This window comes from Lemur catta, chromosome 7 (assembly GCF_020740605.2).
Source record: "Lemur catta isolate mLemCat1 chromosome 7, mLemCat1.pri, whole genome shotgun sequence".
Taxonomy (NCBI): domain Eukaryota; kingdom Metazoa; phylum Chordata; class Mammalia; order Primates; family Lemuridae; genus Lemur; species Lemur catta.
In genome coordinates, this window is record NC_059134.1 from 107,684,918 (window position 1) to 107,707,540 (window position 22,623).

General features: G+C 61.9%; 1 protein-coding gene across 1 annotated transcript in view; it reads left to right on the plus strand.

The window, feature by feature from the left end:
* Positions 1 to 22,623, plus strand: part of LOC123642186 (mucin-5B-like) — a 45,993-nt gene that overhangs the window by 14,783 nt on the left and 8,587 nt on the right. The window contains exon 31 of the mRNA XM_045557088.1: positions 205 to 22,536. Coding sequence (XP_045413044.1) covers positions 205 to 22,536 — 22,332 coding nt within the window. The remainder of the gene's footprint in view (positions 1 to 204; positions 22,537 to 22,623) is intronic.

Sequence of the window (22,623 nt, forward strand, 5' to 3'; positions counted from 1 at the left end):
GGGACAGGGCTGCCCCCCAGGGACAATAAAACCTTCCCGGACACTGTCCTGTCCCACAGCATAGCCCATCCCAGCCACTCCCTCAACATCAGAAGGCTGGGGCAGGCCCTTGGGGCCCCAGGGAAAGGGTCCTAGGTCACCCTCCTCCCTGCGAAGCAAGGAGCAGCAGAGGCTGAGCCAGGGCCCCTCTCACGCCCCTCCCAGGCCCTGTGCCGAGCTTCTCCACCGTGTGTGTCCTCGAGGTCTGCCGCTGGTCCGCCTGGTACGACGGGGACCGTCCCGAGCCGGGCGAGGAGGGTGGAGACTTTGAGACATTTGCAAACCTGAGGCAGAAGGGGTACCAGGTGTGCAGCGCACCCACCGACATCGAGTGCCGAGCGGCGGGGCTCCCCCGTACACCCCTGCAGGAGCTGGGCCAGAAGGTGGCCTGTGACCCCACGCAGGGGCTGACATGTGCCAACATTGAGCAGAAACCCCCACTCTGCCTCAACTACGAGGTGCGAGTTCTGTGCTGCGACTACGTACCCTGCGGCCCCTCCCCAGCCCCAGGCACCAGCCCCCAGCCCTCCCACAGCACCACTGCAGAGCACCCCGGGTCCCCCTCCACCCAGACCAGGGTAACTGAGGGGACAACCCAACAAGCAGTGCCCAGCTTCCCATCGACAGTGGCCCTGACCTCCCAGACCAGGCCCAGCTCGCCCACTGTGACGGTCACCCACTCGGTCAGCTCCCTGGGCCCAGGTTCCACCACCTGTCAGCCCCGATGTCAGTGGACAGAGTGGTTTGATGAGGATTACCCCAAGTCTGAAACGGCTGGCGGGGACATTGAGTCCTACGATAAAATCAGGGCTGCGGGAAGGGACATCTGCGAGCGGCCGCAGGACATACAGTGTCGGGCCGAGAACTTCCCCAACTGGACCCTGGAGCAGGTGGGCCAGACGGTGCACTGCAACGTGCGCTTCGGCCTGGTGTGTTGGAACCAGGAGCAGGAGGGCGTGTTCAAGATGTGCTACAACTACCAAATCCGAGTGCTGTGCTGCAGTACCGATCACTGCACGGGAGCCACCTCTGCCCTGCCACCAGCCACGACACCGGGGACAGCCACCACACTCCCCTGGGCCTCGTCCTCAACACCACAGCCTACGAGTAGCACAGGGGTGACCTGGACTCCCCCAGCCAGCACCACAGCCGTGTCCATCCTCTCGAAGGGACCGACATCCCCCAGCTACACGACTCCTCCAGTCTCCACGCAACCCACTAGCCCAAGGTGGGCCACGTCCATCCTTCCAACTCGCCCAACCCTGGAGGGGACCACAGGGACAACAGGCACAACGGGCCCCTCATGGCCAACCACACCAGCCCCAACAACACAAACCTCGACGGCTCACCTAACAGGCACTGCCAGCACCATCTCCAAAGAGTCGCTGACCACAGGCCTGGCACTGACGACACACACGAGCCAGCCGCCCACTTCCTACACCGAGACCGGCACCTCAGCCAGCGCCACCACCAGCCAGGGCACGACTGCCTGTCAACCCAAGTGCGAGTGGACAGAATGGTTTGACGTGGACTTTCCGATCTCAGGGGTTGCAGGTGGGGACATGGAGACTTTAGAAAACATCAGGGCTGCGGGGGGCAAGATTTGCGAGGCACCGGAGAAGATAGAGTGCAGGGCAGAGAACTACCCCAACGTGAGCATCGACCAGATCGGGCAGGTGCTGATCTGCAGCCTGGAGACGGGGCTGATCTGCAGGAACGAGGACCAGGTGGGCAGGTTCAACATGTGCTTCAACTACAATGTGCGTGTGCTCTGCTGCGACGACTACAGCCACTGTCCCAGCACAGCCACCCCCACCGGGCCCGCCTCCCCAGCCACCACCTCCCTGGCCACCACCTCTCAGGCAACCAACACTCCAGCCGTGATCTCCACAGGAATGACATCCAAAGGAACCACCTCCCTGGCCACCACCTCATATGCCACCACCTCCTTAGGCACCACCACCCCGGCCACCACACCCCAAGGCACAGCTTCGACAGCCACAACCTCCATAGGCACAACCTCCACGGGAACCACTTCCTCAGCCACCACCTCCCCAGCCACCACCTCCTCAGCCACCACCTCCCCAGCCACCACTTCCTCAGCCACAATCTCCTCAGCCACCACCACCCCGACCACCACATACACAGGCACAACCTCTAAAGGAACCACCTCCACGGGAACCATTTCCAAGGGAACCACCTCCCCGGCCACCACCTCCCCACGCACAGCTTCGACAGCCACAACCTCCATAGGCACAACCTCCCCGGCCACCACCTCCTCAGCCACCATCTCCTCAGCCACCACCTCCCCGGCCACCACCTCCTCGGCCACCATCTCCTCGGCCACCACCTCTGCGGCCACTACCTCCCCAGCCACCACCTCCTCGGCCAGCATCTCCTTGGCCACCACCTCCGTGGCCACCACCTCCTCGGCCACCACCTCTGCCGCCACCATCTCCTCAGCCACCACCTCCCCGGCCACCACCTCCTCAGCCACTACCTCCCCGGCCACCACCTCCTCGGCCACCATCTCCTTGGCCACCACCTCTGCGGCCACTACCTCCCCAGCCACCACCTCCTCGGCCAGCATCTCCTTGGCCACCACCTCTGCGGCCACTACCTCCCTGGCCACCACCTCCGTGGCCACCACCTCCTCGGCCACCATCTCCTCGGCCACCACCTCCACGGCCACCACCTACACGGGCACAATCTCTAAAGGAACCACCTCCACGGGAACCACTTCCAAGGGAACCACCTCTCCGGCCACCACCTCCAGGGGTTCTACCTCCACAGCCACCACCTCCTCAGGCACAATCTCCACAGGCACCACCTCCCAGGCCACCATCTCCCCAGGCACAGCTTCGAGAGCCACAACCTCCATACGCACAACCTCTGCGGGAACCACCTCCCCACCGACCACCTCCCCAGCCACCACCTACACGGGGACAACCTCCAAAGGAACCACCTCCACGGGAACCACTTCGAAGGGAACCACCTCTCCGGCCACCACCTCCACAGCCACCACCTTCCAGGTCACCACCTCCCTGGCGACCACCACCCCAGGCACCACCACTCCAGCCACCACCTCCACGGTCACCCACTCGGCCAGGCCCCTCAGCCCAGGTTCCACCACCTGTCAGCCCCGATGTCAGTGGACAGAGTGGTTTGATGAGGATTACCCCACGTCTGACAGCACTGGCGGGGACATTGAGTCCTACGATAAAATCAGGGCTGTGGGAAGGGACATCTGCGAGCGGCCCCAGGACATACAGTGTCGGGCCGAGAACTTCCCCAACTGGACCCTGGAGCAGGTGGGCCAGACGGTGCACTGCAACGTGCGCTTCGGCCTGGTGTGCTGGAACCAGGAGCAGGAGGGCGTGTTCAAGATGTGCTACAACTACCAAATCCGAGTGCTGTGCTGCAGTACCGATCACTGCGCGGGAGCCACCTCCGCCCTGCCACCAGCCACGACACCGGGGACAGCCACCACACTCCCCTGGGCCTCGTCCTCAACACCACAGCCTACGAGTAGCACAGGGGTGACCTGGACTCCCCCAGCCAGCACCACGGCCGTGTCCATCCTCTCGAAGGGACCGACATCCCCCAGCTACACGACTCCTCCAGTCTCCACACAAACCACTAGCCCAAGGTGGGCCACGTCCATCCTTCCAACTCGCCCAACCCTGGCGGGGACCACAGGGACAACAGGCACAACGGGCCCCTCATGGCCAACCACACCAGCCCCAACAACACAAACCTCGACGGCTCACCTAACAGGCACTGCCAGCACCATCTCCAAAGAGTCGCTGACCACAGGCCTGGCACTGACGACACACACGAGCCAGCCGCCCACTTCCTACACCAAGACCGGCACCTCAGCCAGCGCCACCACCAGCCAGGGCACGACTGCCTGTCAACCCAAGTGCGAGTGGACAGAATGGTTTGACGTGGACTTTCCGATCTCAGGGGTTGCAGGTGGGGACATGGAGACTTTAGAAAACATCAGGGCTGCGGGGGGCAAGATTTGCGAGGCACCGGAGAAGATAGAGTGCAGGGCAGAGAACTACCCCGAGGTGAGCATCGACCAGATCGGGCAGGTGCTGATCTGCAGCCTGGAGACGGGGCTGATCTGCAGGAACGAGGACCAGGTGGGCAGGTTCAACATGTGCTTCAACTACAATGTGCGTGTGCTCTGCTGCGACGACTACAGCCACTGTCCCAGCACAGCCGCCCCCACCGGGCCCGCCTCCCCAGCCACCACCTCCCTGGCCACCACCTCTAGGGAAACCACCTCCCTGGCTATTACTTCTTCCGGCACCACATTGGTCACCTCCTCCACTGGAACCACCTCCACGAAAACCACTTCCAAGGGAACTGCCACTCCGGCCACCACCTCTATGGCCACCACCTCCTTAGGTATCACCTCCACGGCTAGCACGTCCTCTGCCACCACCTCCCCAGCTACCACCTCCTCAGGCACCATCTCCATGGGAACCACCTCCCAGGGCACACCGTTGATGGGTTCCACCTCCATAGTCACCACTTCCACAGGTACAACCTACACAGCCACCAGCTCCCCAAGAACAACCTCCACAGGAACCAGCTCCTCGGCAACCACCTCCCTGGGGACCAGCTCCTTCACCAGCACCTCCTCAGGCATCACCTCCACGACAACCACATCGTCTGCCACCACCTCCCCAGCTACCACCACCTCAGGAATCATCTCCACGGGAACCACCTTCCCAGCCACCACCTCCAGCGGCACAACCTCCACCGGTTCCACCTCCATAGCCACCACATCCACGGGCCCAAGCTCTATGGCCACCACCTCCTCAGCCACCACCTCCCCAGTCACCACCTCCAGGGGCATCACAACCACGGGTTCCACCTCCATAGTCACCACTTCCACAGGCACAAGCTCCACAGCCACCACCTCCTCAGGCACGACCTCCAGGGGAACCACCTTCTCTGCCACCGCCTCCCCGGCAACCACCACCCAGGGCACAACCTTGATGGGTTCCACTTCCATAGTCACCACTTCCACAGGCACAATTTCCCCAGCCACCACCGCCCCAGCTAGCACCTCCCCAAGCACAAGCTCCACAGGCACAATCTCCACAGGAACCACCTCCTTGGCAACCACCTCCACGGGAACCACCTCCCCTGTCACCACCTCCAAAGCCACCACCTCCTCAGCCACCAACTCCCCGGCCACCACCTCCAGGGGTTCCACCTCCATAGCCACCACTTCCACAGGCACAACCTCCACAGCCACCAGCTCCTCAGCCACCACCTCCCCAGCCACCAGCTCCTTCACCAGCACCTCCTCAGGCATCACCTCCTCAGGTATCATCTCCACAGGAACCACCTCCCCAGCCACCACCTCCAGCGGCACAACCTCCACAGGTTCCACCTCCATAGCCACCACGTCCACGGGCATAAGCTCCACGGGCACCACCTCCTCAGCCACCATCTCCCCAGTCACCACCTCCAGGGGCATCACATCCACAGGTTCCACCTCCACAGTCACCACTTCCACAGGCAAAACCTCCAGAGCCACCAGCATCTCAACCACCACCTCCGTGGCCACCACCTCCACAGCCACCACCTCCGCAAGCACAACCTCCATAGGCACAGTCTCCACAGGAACCACCTTCTCAGCCACTACCTCCAGTGGCACAAACTCCAGGGGTTCCACCTCCATAGCCACCACGTCCACGGGCAAAAGCTCCACAGCCACCACCTCCTCAGGCACGACTTCCAGGGGAACCACCTCCTCTGCCACCGCCTCCCGGGCAACCACCAGCCAGGGCACAACCTCGATGGGTTCCACCTCCACAGTCACCACTTCCACAGGTACAACTTCCCCAGCTACCACCGCCCCGGCAACCAGCTCCCCAAGCACAACCGCCATAGGCAAAATCTCCACAGGAACCACCTCCTTGGCAACCACCTCCACGGGAACCACCTCCTCTGTCACCACCTCCAAAGCCACCACCTCCTCAGCCACCAGCTCCCCGGCCACCACCTCCAGGGGTTCCACAGCCATAGCTACCACTTCCACAGGCACAACCTCCACAGCCACCAGCACCTCAGCCACCACCTCCACAGCCACCACCTCCTCAAGTACAACCCCCATAGGCACAATCTCCACAGGAACCACTTCCCCAGCCACCGCATCCAGCGGCACAACTTCCACAGGTTCCTCCTCCATAGCCACCACATCCACAGGCAAAATCTCCACAGCCACCACCTCCTCAGCCACCAGCTCCCCGGCCACCACCTCCAGGAGTTACACCTCCAGAGCCACCACTTCTACAGGCACCATCTCCTCAACCACCACCTCCGTGGCCACCACCTCCACAGCCACCACCTCCCCAGGCACAACCTCCATAGGCACAATCTCCACAGGAACAACCTCATTGGCAACCACCTCCATGGGAACCACCTCCGCTGTCACCACCTCCACAGCCACCACATCCTCAGCCACCAACTCACTGGCCACCACCTCCATGGGCACAACCTCGAAGGGTTCCACCTCCATAGCCACCACTTCCACAGGCACCACCTCCACAGCCACCACCTCCCCAGTAACCACCTCCAAGGGGACAACATCCATGAGTTCCACCTCCACAGCCACCACTTCCACAGTCACAAGCTCCATAGCCACCACCTCCTCAGCCACCAGCTCTTCAGCCACCAGCTCCTCAGCCACCACCTCCACAGCCACCACCTCCTCAGGCACAACCTCCATAAGCAAAATCTCCACGAGAACCACCTCCTCGGCAACCACCTCCCCTGTCACCACCTCCAAAGCCAATACCTCACTGGCCACTGTCCCCAAGGGCACAACCTCCAGGGGTTCCACATCCATAGCCACCACTTCCACAGGCACCACCTCCACAGCCACCGGCTCCTCAGTCACTACATTCGTGGCCACGACCTCCCCGGCTACCACCTCCCCAGGCACAGCTTCGACAGGCATAACATCCATAGGCACAACCTCCACGGCAACCACCTCCCCAGCCGCCACCTCCAGCGGTACAACGTCCACAGGTTCCACCTCCATAGGCACCACATCTGCAGGCACAAGCTCCACAGCCACCACCTCTTCAGGCATCACCTCCTCAGCCACCAGCTCCCCGGCCACCACCTCCAGGGGTTCCACCTCCATAGCCTCCACTTCCAGAGGAACAACATCTACAGCCACCAGCTCCTCAGCCACCATATACCCAAGCACAAATTCCAGGGGCACAAGCTCCATAGGTACCACCTCTACAGCCACCGCCTCCCCAGGCACAACTTCAACAGGCACAAGCTCCACAGGAACTACCTCCTTAGCTACCACCTTGCTAGCCACCACTGCCAGAGCCACCACTTCCACAGGCAAAAGCTCCACAGCCACCAGCTCCTCACCCACCACCTCCCCGGCTACCACCTCCAGGGTCACTACCTCCAGGGGTTCTACCTCCATAGCCACCACTTCCATAGGCACCACCTCCACAGCCACCACCTCCTCAGCCACCACCTCCTCAGCCACCATCTCCTCAGCCACCACCTCCCTGGCCACCACCTACACGGGGACAACCTCCAAAGGAACCACCTCCAGGGCAACCACTTCCAAGGCAACCATCTCTCTGGCCACTGCCTCCACATCCACCACCTCCCAGGTCATCACTTCCCTGGTGACCACCACCCCAGCCACCACCACTCCAGCCACCACCTCCACGGTCACCCACTCGGTCAGCTCCCTGGGCCCAGGTTCCACCACCTGTCAGCCCCGATGTCAGTGGACAGAGTGGTTTGATGAGGATTACCCCACGTCTGACAGCACTGGCGGGGACGTTGAGTCCTATGATAAAATCAGGGCTGCGGGAAGGGACATCTGCGAGCGGCCACAGGACATACAGTGTCGGGCCGAGAACTTCCCCAACTGGACCCTGGAGCAGGTGGGCCAGACGGTGCACTGCAACGTGCGCTTCGGCCTGGTGTGCTGGAACCAGGAGCAGGAGGGCGTGTTCAAGATGTGCTACAACTACCAAATCCGAGTGCTGTGCTGCAGTACCGATCACTGCACGGGAGCCACCTCCGCCCTGCCACCAGCCACGACACCGGGGACAGCCACCACACTCCCCTGGGCCTCGTCCTCAACACTACAGCCTACAAGTAGCTCAGGGGTGACCCAGACTCCCCCAGCCAGCACCTCCCTGGCCACCACCTCCAGGGGCACAAGCTCCAGGGAATCGACCTCCATAGCCACCACTTCCACAGGAACAACCTCCACAGCCACCAGCTCCTCATTCACCACCTCTTTGGCCACCACCTCCCCAGGCACAGCTTCGACATTCACAACTTCCACAGGCACAACTTCCGCAGCCACCACCTCCCCAGCCACCACCTCCAGAGGCACAACCTCCACAGGTTCCACCTTCATAGCCACCACGTCCGTAGGCACAAGCTCTACATTCACCACCTCCTCAGCCATCACCTCCCCAGGCACAGCTTCGATAGGCACAGCCTCCACAGGAATCACCTCCTCAGCCACCACCTCCCCAGTCACCACCTCCAGGGGCATAAAATCCACGGGTTCCACCTCCACAGTCACCACTTCCACAGGCACAAGATCCAAAGCCACCAGCTCCTCAGCCACCAGCTCTGTGACCACAGCCTCCACAGCCACCACCTCCTCAGGCACAACCTCCATGGGCACAGTCTCCACGGGAACCACCTTCCCAGCCACCATCTCCAGCGGGAAAACCTCCACAGGTTGCACCTCCACAGCCACCACGTACACAGGCACAAGCTCCACAGCCACCACCTCCTCAGGCACGACCTCCAGGGGAACCACCTCCTCCCCACACACCTCTCTGGCAACCACCACCCAGGGCACAACCTCGATGAGTTCCACCTCCATAGTCACCACTTCCACAGGCACAACTTCCCCAGCCACCACCTCCCCAGCTAGCACCTCCCCAAGCACAACTTCCATAGGCAAAATCTCCACAGGAACCGCCTCCTCAGCAACCACCTCCTCTGTCACCACCTCCAAAGCCACCACCTCCTCAGCCACCAGCTCCCCGGCCACCACGTCCAGGAGTTCCACCTCCATAGCCACCACTTCCACAGGCACAGGCTCCACAGCCACCAGCTCCTTGTCCTCCACCTCCCTGCCCACCACCTCCGCAGGCACAGCTTTGACAGGCACAACCTCCATAGGCACAACCTCCACAAGAATCACCTCCCCAGCCACCGCCTCCTTCACCAACACCTCCTCAAGCATCACCTCCATGGGTGCCACCTCCACAGCCACCACCTCCTCAGGCACAATCTCCACAGGAACCACTTTCCCAGCCACCGCATACAGCGGCACAGCCTCCACAGGTTCCACCTCCATAGGAACTACGTCAACGGGCAAAAGCTTCACAGCCACCACCTCCTCAGTCACCAGCTCCCCGGCAACCACCTCCAGGGGTTCCACCTCCACAGCCACCACTTCCACAGGCACAACTTCCACAGCCACCACCGCATTAGGCACAACCTCCACAGCCACCAGCTCTTCAGCCACCACCTCCGTGGCCACCACCTCCACAGGAAACACCTCCCCTGTCACCACCTCCAAAGCCACCACCTCCTTAGCCACCAGCTCCCTGGCCATCACCTCCAGAGGCACAATCTCAAGAGGTTCCACCTCCATAGTCACCACTTCCTCAGGCACCACCACTAGAGCCACCAGCTCCTCAGCCACCATCTACCCAAGCACAATTTCCAAGGGCACAAGCTCCATGAGCACCACCTCCACAGCCACCACCTCCCCAATCACCACCTCCAGGGGCACAACCTCCAGGGGTTCCACCTCCATAGCCACCACTTCCACAGGCACAAGCTCCATAGCCACCACCTCCTCAGCCACCACCTCAACAGCCACCAGCTCCACAGCCACCATCTCCTCACGCACAACCTCCGTAGGCACAATCTCCACAGGAACCACCTCCTTGCCAGGCACCTCCTCGGGAACCACCTCCCCTGTCACCACCTCCAAAGCCACCACGTCCCTGGCCACCGCCTCCAGGGGAACAAGCTCCAGGGGTTCCACCTCCATAGCCACCACTTCCACAGGCACAACCTTCACAGCCACTGGCTCCTCAGCCACCACATTCGTGGCCACCACCTCCCCGGCCACCACCTCCTCAGCCACAGCTTCGACAGGCACAACATCCATAGGCACAACCTCCACAGGAATCACCTCCTCAGCCACAAACTCCGCAGCCACCAGCTCCTTCACAAGCACCTCCTCAGGCATCACGTCCATAGCAACCACCTCCTCAGCCGCCACCTCCAGCGGTACAACCTCCACAGGTTCCACCTCCATAGCTACTACATCCACGGTCAAAAGCTCCACAGCCACCACCTCTTCCGCCACCACGTCCACAGCCACGACCTCCGCAGCCACCACCTCCTCAGGCACAATCTTCACTGGCACCACTTCCCCAGCCACCAGTGGCACAACCTCCACAGGTTTCACTTCCATAGCGACCACGCCAATGGGCACAAGCTCCACAGCCACCACCTCCTCAGGCACGACCTCCAGGAGAACCACCTCCTCCCCGACTGCCTCCCCGGCAACCACCAGCCAGGGCACAACCTCGATGGGTTCCACCTCCATAGTCACCACTTCCACAGGTACAACTTCCCCAGCCACCACCACCACAGTTAGCACCTCCCCAAGCACAAGCTCCAAAGGCACAATCTCCACAGGAACCGTCTCCTTGGCAACCACCTCCAAGGGAACCACCTCCCCTGTCACCACCTCCAAAGCCACCACCTCCTCAGCCACCAGCTCCCCGGCCACCACCTCCGTGGGTTCCACCTCTATAGCCACCACTTCCACAGGCACAACCTCCACAGCGACCAGCTCCTCAGCCACCACCTCCGTGGCCACCACCTCCACGGCTACCACGTCCTCAGGCACAACCGCCATAGGCACAATCTCCTCAGCAACCACCTCCACGGGAGCCACCTCCCCTTTCACCACCTCCCCAGTCACCACCTCCCGGGGTACAACCTCCAGGAGTTCCACCTCCATAGCCACCACTTCCACAGGCACAACTTCTAGAGCCACCAGCTCCTCAGCCACCATCTACCCAAGCAAAACTCCCAGGGGCACAAGCTCCATAGGCACCAGCTCCACAGCCACCACCTCCCCACTCACGACCTCCAGGGGTTCCACCTCCGTAGCCACCACTTCCATAAGCACAACCTCCACACCCACCAGCTCCTCAGCCACCACCTCTGTGGCCACCACCTCCCCAGGCACAGCTTCGACAGCCACAACCTCCATAGGCACAACCTCTACACAAACCACCTCCCGAGCCACGACCTCCAACGGCACAACCTCCACAGGTTCCACCTCCATAGCCAGCACGTCCACGGGCACAAGCTCTACGGCCACCACCTCCTCAGCCACCACCTCCTCAGTCACCACCTCCAGGGGCATCACATCCATGGGTTCCACCTCCATAACCACCACGTCCACAGGCACAAGATTCAAAGCCACCAGCACCTTAGCCACCCCATCTGTGGCCACCACCTCCACAGCCACCACCTCCTCAAGCACAACCTCCATAGGCACAATCTCCATAGGAACCACCTCCATAGCCACCACATCCATGGGCAAAAGCTCCACAGCCACCACCTCCTCAGCCACCACCTCCTCAGCCACCATGTCCTCAGCCACCAGCTCCCTAGCCACCACCTCCAGGGGTTCCACCTCCATAGCAACCACGCCCATGGGCACAACCTCCACATCCACCACCTCCTCCGGAACAACCTCCACAGCCACGAGCACATCAGCCACCACCTTCGTGGCCACCACGTCCACACCCACCACCTTCCCAGGCACAACCTCAATAGGCACAATCTCCACAGGAACAGCCTCCTTGGCAACCACCTCCACGGGAACCACCTCTGCTGTTACCACCTCCAAAGCCACCACCTCTCCAGCCAGCACTTCCCCGGTCACCACATCCAGTGGCATAACATCCACAGGTTCCACCTCCACAGGTACCACTTCCAGAGGTACAACCTCCATAGCCAGCACCTCCCCAGCTAGCAGTTACACAAGCACAACCTCCATAGGCACAATCTCCACGGGAACCACCTCCCCTGTCACTGCATCCAGCAGGACAACCTCCACAGGTTCCACCTCTATAGTAACCACGTCCACGGGTAAAAGCTTCACAGTCACCACCTCCTCAGTCACCAGCTCCCCGGCAACCACCTCCAGGGGTTCCATCTCCATAGCCACCACTTCCACAGGCACAACCTCCACAGCCACCAGCTCTTCAGCCACCACCTCCACAGCCACCACCTCCACAGCCACCAGCTCCCCAGGCACAACCTCCATAGGCACAATCTCCACAGAAACAACATCTTTGGCAAGTACGTCCACGGGAACCACCTCCCCTGTCACCACCTCCAAAGCCACCACCTCCTCAGCCACCAGCTCCCCAGCCACCACCTCCAGGGGTTCCACCTCCTTAGCGACCACTTCCACAGGCACAAGCTCCTCAGCCACCAGCTCCATGACCACCACCTCCCCGACCACCACCTCCCCAGGCACAGCTTCAAGAGGCACAACCTCCACAGGAATCACCTCCCCATCCACCACCTTCTTTACCAGCACCTCCTCAGGCATCACCTCCATGGCAACCACATCATCTGCCACCACATCCTCAGGCACAACCTCCATAGGAACAATCTCCACAGGAATCACCTCCCAAGCCCCCACATCTAGCGGCACAACCTCCACAGGCTCCACCTCCATAGCCACCACATCCACGGGAAAAAGCTCCACAGCCACCACCTACTCAGCCACCAGCTCTCCGGCCACCACCTCCAGGGGTTCCAGCTCCATAGCCACCACTTCCACAGGCACAACTTCCACAGCCACCAGCTACTCTGCCACCACCTCTGTGGCCACCACCTCCATAGCCACCACCTCCCCAGGCACAACCTCCATAGGTACAATCTCCACAGGAACAACCTCCTCAGCAACCACCTCCATGGGAACCACCTCCCCTGTCACCACCTCCAAAGCCACCACCGCCTCACCCACTAACTCCCTGGCCACCACCTCCAGGGGCACAACTTCAAGGGGTTCCACCTCCATAGCCACCACTTCCACAGGCACCACCACTAGAGCCACCAGCTCCTCAGCCACCATCTACCCAAGCACAATTTCCAGGGGCACAAGCTCCATAGGCACCACCTCCACAGCCACAATCTCCCCAATCACCACCTCCAGGGGCACAACCTCCAGGGGTTCCACCTCCATAGCCACCACTTCCACAGGCACCACCTCCACAGCCACCGGCTCCTCAGTCACCACATTCGTGGCCACCACCTCCCCAGCCACAGCTTCGACAGGTACAACATCCATAGGCACAACCTCCACAGGAATCACCTCCTCAGCCACAAACTCCGCAGCCACCAGCTCCTTCACAAGCACCTCCTCAGGCATCACCTCCATAGCAACCATCTCCCCAGCCGCCACCTCCAGTGGTACAACCTCCACAGGTTCCACCTCCATAGCTACTACATCCACGGTCAAAAGCTCCACAGCCACCACCTCTTCCGCCACCACGTCCACAGCCACGACCTCCGCAGCCACCACCTCCTCAGGCACAATCTTCACTGGCACCACTTCCCCAGCCACCACTTCCAGTGGCACAACCTCCACAGGTTTCACCTCCATAGCGACCACGCCAATGGGCACAAGCTCCACAGCCACCACCTCCTCAGGCATGACCTCCAGGAGAACCACCTCCTCCCCGACTGCCTCCCCGGCAACCACCAGCCAGGGCACAACCTCGATGGGTTCCACCTCCACAGTCACCACTTCCACAGGTAAAACTTCCCCAGCCACCACCGCCCCCGTTAGCACCTCCCCAAGCACAAGCTCCACAGGCACAATCTCCACAGGAACCGCCTCCTTGGCAACCACCTCCACGGGAACCACCTCCCCTGTCACCACCTCCAAAGCCACCACCTCCTCAGCTACCAGGTCCCCAGCCACCACCTCCAGGGGTTCCACCTCCATAGCCATCACTTCCACAGGCACAACCTCCACAGCCACCAGCTCCTCAGCCACCACTTCCGTGGCCACCACCTTCCCGACCACCACATCACCAGGCACAGCTTCAACAGGCACAACCTCCACGGGAACCACCTCCTCAGCCATCACCTCCCCAGCCACCAGGTCTTTCTCGAGCACCTCCTCAGGAATCATCTCCACAGGAACCACCACGCCAACCACGACCTCCAACAGCACAACCTCCACAGGTTCCACCACATCCACGGGCACAAGCTCTACGGCCACCATCTCCTCAGTCACCACCTCCAGGGGCATAACATCCATGGGTTCCACCTCCACAGTCACCACTTCCACAAGCACAACCTCCAGAGCCACCAGCACCTCAGCCACCACCTCCATGGCCACCACCTCCTCAGGCACAATCTCCTCAGGCACAACCTCCACAGGAACCAGCTCCCCACCCACTGCCTCCAGCGGCACAAACTCCCGGGGTTCCACCTCTATAGCCACCACTTACACAGGCACAGCCACTACAGCCACCAGCTCCTCACCCACCATCTACCCAACCACAACTTCCAGGGGCACAAGTTCCATAGGCACCACCTCCACAGCCACCACCTCCCCAAGCACAACTTTGACAGGCACAAGCTCCACAGGAACTACCTCCTTAGCTACCACCTTGCTAGTCACCACCAGAGCCACCACTTCCATGGGCACAAGCTCCACAGCCACCACCTCCTCACCTACCACCTCCCCAGCCACCGCCTCCAGTGGCACAACCTACAGAGGTTCCCCCTCCATAGCCACCACGTCCACAGGCACAATCTCCACAGCCACCAGCTCCTCAGCCACCACCTCCGTGGCCACCACCTCCCAGGCGACCACCTCCCCAGGAACAGCGTTGACAGCTACAACCTCCATAGGCACAACCTCCACGGGAACCACCTCCTCAGCCACTACCTCGCCAGCCACCACCTCCTCAGCCACCGCCTCCCCGACCACCACCTACACGGGCACAATCTCCAAAGGAACCACCTCCAGGGCAACCACTTCCAAGGGAACCACCTCTCCAGCCACCGCCTCCAGGGGCACAACCTCCAGGGGTTCTACCTACACAGCCACCACCTCCTCAGGCACAATCTCCACAGGCACCACCTCCCAGGCCACCATCTCCCCAGGCACAGCTTCGAGAGCCACAACCTCCATACGCACAACCTCCGTGGGAACCACCTCCTCAGCCACCACCTCCCCAGCCACCACCTACACGGGGACAACCTCCAAAGGAACCACCTCCACGGGAACCACTTCCAAGGGAACCACCTCTCCGGCCACCACCTCCACAGCCACCACCTCCCAGGTCACCACCTCCTCGTCCACCATCTCCTCAGCCACCACCTCTGTGGCCACCACCTCCTCGGCCACCACCTCCCCAGCCACCACCTCCCTGGCCACCATCTCCTCGGCCACCACCTCCGTGGCCACCACCTCCTCGGCCACCACCTCCAGAGGCACAACCTCCAGGGGTTCCATCTCCACAGCCACCACCTCCTCCAGCACAGTCTCCACAGGCACTACGTCCCAGGCCACCCCTTCCCTGGGCACAGCTTCGACAGCCACAACCTCCAGAGGCACAACCTCCATGGGAACCACCTCCTCAGCTACCACCTCCCCAGCCACCACCTCCTCAGCCACCACCACCCCAGCCACCACCTCCGCGGCCACCACCTCCCCAGCCACCACCTCCTCAGCCACCATCTCCTCGGCCACCACCTCCCCGGCCACCACCTACACGGGCACAACCTCTAAAGGAACCACCTCCATGGGAACCACTTCCAAGGGAACCACCTCTCCGGCCACCACTTCCAGGGGCACAACCTCCAGGGGTTCTACCTCCACAGCCACCACCTCCTCAGGCACAATCTCCACAGGCACCACTTCCCAGGCCACCATCTCCCCAGGCACAGCTTCGAGAGCCACGATCTCCGTACGCACAACCTCCACGGGAACCACCTCCTCAGCCACCACCTCCCCAGCCACCACCTACACGGGGACAACCTCCAAAGGAACCACCTCCACGGGAACCACTTCCAAGGGAACCACCTCTCCAGCCACCACCTCCACAGCCACCACCTCCCCAGGCACAGCTTCGACAGCCACAGCTTCCATAGGCACAACCTCCACACAAACCACCTCCCCAGCCACGACTTCCAGTGGCACAACCTCCACAGGTTCCACCTCCATAACCACCACGTCCACAGGCACAAGCTCCACAGCCACCACCTCCTCAGTCACCACCTCCCCAGTCACCACCTCCAGGGGCATCACATCCACGGGTGCCACCTCCACAGTCACCACTTCCACAGGCACAAGCTCCACAACCACCAGCTCCTCAGCCATCACCTCCGTGGCCACCACCTCCACAGCCACGACCTCCTCAAGCACAACCTCCATAGGCACAGTCTTCACGGGAACCACCTCCGCAGCCACCACCTACTCAGGCACCACCTCCAGGGGAACCACCTCCTCTGCCACCGCCTCCCCGGCAACCACCACCCAGGGCACAACCTCGCTGAGTTCCGCCTCTATAGTCACCACTTCCACAGGTACAACCTCCAGAGCCACCACCTCCCCAAGCACAACCTCCATAGGCACAATCTCCACAGGAACCACCTCCTCAGCAACCACCTCCAATGTAACCACCTCCCCTGTCACCATCTCCAAAGCCACCCACGCCCCAGCCACGACATCCCCATTCACCACCTCCAGGGCCATAACATCCATGGGTTCCACCTCCATAGTCACCACTTCCACAGGCACAACCTCCACAGCGACCAGCTCCTCAGCCACCACCTCCGTGGCCACCACCTCCACAGCTACCACGTCCTCAGGCACAACCTCCATAGGCACAATCTCCTCGGCAACCACCTCCACGGGAGCCACCTCCCCTTTCACCACCTCCAAAGCCACCACCTCCCCAGCCACCACCTCCCCAGTCACCACCTCCTGGGGTAAAACCTCCAGGGGTTCCACCTCCATAGCCACCACCTCCACAAGCACAACCTCTAGAGCCACCAGCTCCTCAGCCACCATCTACCCAAGCAAAACTCCCAGGGGCACAAGCTCCATAGGCACCACCTCCACAGCCACCACCTTCCCAGTTACCACCTCCAGGAGCACAACATACACGGGTTCCACCTCCATAACCACCACTTCTACAGGCACCACTTCCACAGCCATCAGCTCCTCAGCCACCACCTCCGTGGCCACCACCTCCCCAGGCACAGCTTCAACAGGCACAACCTCCATAGGCACAACCTCCGCAGGAATCACCTCCTCAGCCACCACCTCCCCAGCCACGAGCTCCTTCACCAGCACCTCCTCAGGCATCACCTCCATGGCAATGACATCGTCTGCCACCACCTCCTCAGGAATCATCTCCACTGGAACCGCCTCCCCAGCCGCCACGTCCAGCGGCACAACCTCCACCGGTTCCACCTCCTTAGCCACCACGTCCACGGGCTCAAGCTCCACGGGCACAAGCTCCACGGCCACCACCTCCTCGGCCACCACCTCCCCAGTCACCACCTCCAGGGTCATTACATCCACAGGTTCCAGCCCCACAGTCAGCAGCTCCACAGCCACCAGCACGTCAGCCACCACCTCCGTGGCCACCAGCTCCACAGCCACCACCTCCTCAGGCACAACCTCCGTAGGTACAATCTCCATGGGAACCACCTCCCCAGCCACTGCATCCAGCGGCACAACCTCCACAGGTTCCACCTCCATAGCCACCACTTCCACAGGCACAGGCTCCACAGCCACCACCTCCTCACCCACCACCTCCCCAGTCACCACCTCCAGGAGCACAACCTCCCGGGGTTCCACATCCACCGCCACCACCTCCTCAGGCAGAACCTCCACAGCCACCAGCTTTTCAGCCAGCAGCTCCGTGGCCACCGGCTTCCCGACCACGACCTCCTCAGGCACAGCTTCAACAGGCACAACCTCCACAGGAATTTCCTCCCCAGCCACCACCTCCAGCGGCACAACCTCCACAGGTTCCAACACCATAGCCACCACGACCACAAGCTCAAGCTCCACGGGCACAAGCTCCATGGCCACCACCTCCTCAGCCACCACCTCCCCAGTCACCACCTCCAGGGGCATTACATCTACAGGTTCCACGTCCACAGTCATCTCTTCCACAGGCACAAGATCCAGAGCCACCAGCACTTCAGCCACCACCTCCGTGGCCACCACCTCCACAGCCACCACCTCCTCAAGCACAACCTCCTCAGGCAAAATCTCCACAGAAACCACCTCTCCAGCCACTGCCTCCAGTGGCACAAACTCCAGGGGTTCCACCTCTATAGCCACCACTTCCACAGGCACAACCTCTAGAGCCACCAGCTCCTCAGCCACCATCTACCCAAGCACAACTTCCAGGGGCACAAGCTCCATAGGTACCACTTCCACAGGAACCACCTCCCCTGTCACCACCTCCCAAGCTACCACCTCCTCAGCCACCACCTCCCCAGTCACCACCTCCAAGGGTACAACCTCCATGGGTTCCACCTCCATAGCCACCACTTCCACAGGCACAACCTCTAGAGCCACCAGCTCCTCAGCCACCATCTACCCAAGCAAAACTCCCAGGGGCACAAGCTCCATAGGCACCAGCTCCACAGCCACCACCTCCCCACTCACGACCTCCAGGGGCACAACCTCCAGGAGTTCCACCTCGAAGGTCACCACTTCCACAGGCACCACCTCCACACCCACCAGCTCCTCAGGCACCACCTCCGTGGCCACCACCTCCCCAGGCACAGCTTCGACAGGCACAACCTCCACGGGAACCACCTCCTTAGCCACCACCTCCCCAGCCAACAGCACCTCCTCAGGCATCACCTCCACGGCAATGACATCATCTGCCACCACCTCCTCAGGAATCATCTCCACGGGAACCACCTCCCCAGCCGCCACATCTAGTGGCACAACCTCCACAGGTTCCACCTCCATAGCCACCACGTCCACGGGCACAAGCTCCACGGCCACCACGTCCTTGGCCACCACCTCCCCAGTCACCACCTCCAGGGGCATTACATCCACAGGTTCCACCCCCACAGTCACTAGCTCCACAGCCACCAGCTCCACAGCCACCACCTCCTCAGGCACAACCTCCGTAGGTACAGTCTCCATGGGAACCACCTCCCCAGCCACTGCACCCAGTGGCACAGCCTCCACAGTTTCCACCTCCATAGCCACCACTTCCACAGGCACAGGATCCACAGTCACCACCTCCTCAGCCACCACTTCCCCGGCCACCACCTCCAGAGGCACAACATCCAGGGGTTCCATCTCCACAGCCACCACCTCCTCTGGCACAGTCTCCACAGGCACTACGTCCCAGGCCACCCCTTCCCTGGGCACAGCTTCGACAGCCACAACCTCCAGAGGCACAACCTCCATGGGAACCACCTCCTCAGCTACCACCTCCCCAGCCACCACCTCCTCAGCCACCAGCTCCTCAGCCACCACCACCCCAGCCACCACCTCCTCGGCCACCACCTCCTCGGCCACCATCTCCTCAGCCACCACCTCTCCGGCCACCACCTCCTCGGCCACCACCTCCCCGGCCACCATCTACTTGGCCACCACCTCCGCGGCCACCACCTCTTCGGCCACCACCTCCAGAGGCACAACCTCCAGGGGCTCCATGTCCACAGCCACCACCTCCTCCGGCACAGTCTCCACAGGCACTACGTCTCAGGCCACCCCTTCCCTGGGCACAGCTTCGACAGCCACAACCTCCAGAGGCACAACCTCCATGGGAACCACCTCCTCAGCTACCACCTCCCCAGCCACCACCTCCTCAGCCACCACCTCCTCGGCCACCACCTCCTCAGCCACCACCTCCTCGGCCACCATCTCCTCGGCCACCACCTCCCCGGCCACCACCTACACAGGCACAACCTCTAAAGGAACCACCTCCACGGGAACCACTTCCAAGGGAACCACCTCTCCGGCCACCACCTCCAGGGGCACAACCTCCAGGGGTTCTACCTCCACAGCCACCACCTCCTCAGGCACAATCTCCACAGGCACCACCTCCCAGGCCACCATCTCCCCAGGCACAGCTTCGAGAGCCACAACCTCCATACGCACAACCTCTGCGGGAACCACCTCCCCAGCGACCACCTACACGGGGACAACCTACACGGGAACAACCTCCAAAGAAACCACCTCCACGGGAACCACTTCCAAGGGAACCACCTCTCCGGCCACCGCCTCCACAGCCACCACCTTCCAGGTCACCACCTCCCTGGTGACCACCACCCTAGCCACTACCACTTCAGCCACCACCTCCACGGTCACCCACTCGGCCAGGCCCCTCAGCCCAGGTTCCACCACCTGTCAGCCCCGATGTCAGTGGACAGAGTGGTTTGATGAGGATTACCCCACGTCTGACAGCACTGGTGGGGACATTGAGTCCTATGATAAAATCAGGGCTGCGGGATGGGACATCTGCGAGCGGCCACAGGACATACAGTGTCGGGCCGAGAACTTCCCCAACTGGACCCTGGAGCAGGTGGGCCAGACGGTGCACTGCAACGTGCGCTTCGGCCTGGTGTGCTGGAACCAGGAGCAGGAGGGGGTGTTCAAGATGTGCTACAACTACCAAATCCGAGTGCTGTGCTGCAGTACTGATCACTGCATGGGAGCCACCTCTGCCCTGCCACCAGCCACGACACCGGGGACAGCCACCACACTCCCCTGGGCCTTGTCCTCAACACCACAGCCTACAAGTAGCCCAGTAGTGTCCAGGACTCTCCCAGCCAGCACCTCCCCCGCCACCACCTCCAGGGGTTCCACCTCCATAGCCACCACTTCCACAGGCACAACCTCCACAGCCCCCAGCTCCTCAGCCACCACCTTTGTAGCCACCAACTCCCCAGTCACCACCTTACCAGGCACAGCTTCTACAGCCACAACCTCCATAGGAATCACCTCCTCAGCCACCACCTCCCCAGCCACCAGCTCCTTCACCAGCACCTCCTCAGGTATCACCTCCACGGCAACCACATCGTCTGCCACAACCTCCCCAGCCACCACCACGTCAGGAATCATCTCCACAGGAACCACCTCCCCAGCCACCACCTCCAGCAGCACAACCTCCACGGTTTCCACCTCCATAGCCACTATGTCCACGGGCACAAGCTCCACGGCCACCATCCCCTCAGCCACCTCCAGGGGCACAACCTCCAGGGCTTCCACTTCCACAGCCACCAGCTCCCCAGCTAGCACTTCCCCAAGCACAAAGTCCATAGGCATAACCTCCACAGGCACCACCTCCACAGGCACAAGCTCCCCAGCTACTACCTCCTCAGGCACGACCTCCAGGGGAACCACCTCCTCTGCCACCGCCTCCCCAGCCACCACCTCCATGGGCACAACCTCCACCGGTTCCACTTCCTCAGCCACCATTTCCACGGGCACAAGCTCCACAGCCACCACCTCCAGGGCCGCCACCTCACTGTCTGCCACCACCTCCCTGGGTACCACCTCCCCATCCACCACCTCATTGGCTACCAGGTTATCTTTGGTGACAGGAGCCTCCACCACAGCCACCACGTCCCCTCAGATCACCAAAACCGTCAACATCTCCACCACTCAGAGGAGTCTCACCTTCTCCGTCCCCAGTCCCTCTGCCCCCGCGGTCTTCACCACCAGCCCCTTCCATACCACGGGGCAGCCCACTTCTGGGATCCTGACCACATCCACCAGGCCACCATGGACCAGCATCCCACACACGGCCCCCCTGTTGACCTCCAGCTCTGGGCTCACCGTTGGGACCACCCTCCCCTCCAGCCGTCCTTCTCCCAGCACGGGCTGTGAGCCTCGGTGCGCCTGGACAGACTGGTTCGATGAGGACTACCCCATCCCTGGCCCCGAGGGCGGGGATTTTGAGACCTATGCGGTCATCCGCGCAGCTGGCCACATCTTCTGTGAGCATCCCCAGGACATCGAGTGCCGCTCCGAGAAGGAGCCGGACCAGCCCTTGGAGGCGGTCGGGCAGGTTGTCCAGTGCGATGTGCGCTTTGGGCTGGTGTGCAGGAACCGCGACCAACTTGGGCCCCTGAAATACTGCTACAACTTCCATGTGCGCCTGCTGTGCTGTGATGACTACAGCCACTGTGCCGGCACTGCCACGGCTACCGGCTCAACGGCAACCCCCTCCTTTGCCCCGGGGACCACTCACACCGCTGTGGTTTCCCCAAGAAGCCTGACAACCTTCAGCGTGTCCACCAGGTCCACTTCGGTCCTCACCACCCTCAGGCCCACCAGCACCCCCTTCTCCCGGACGCCCTGCTTCTGCAAGGCATTTGGACAGCTGTTCTCCCCTGGTGAGTCTATGGGTTTCCGTGGCCCTTCCCCAGGTGCCATGTCAGCTGGGTCTGCCTTGGAGCTTATGGCTCTCCCTCCACAGCCAC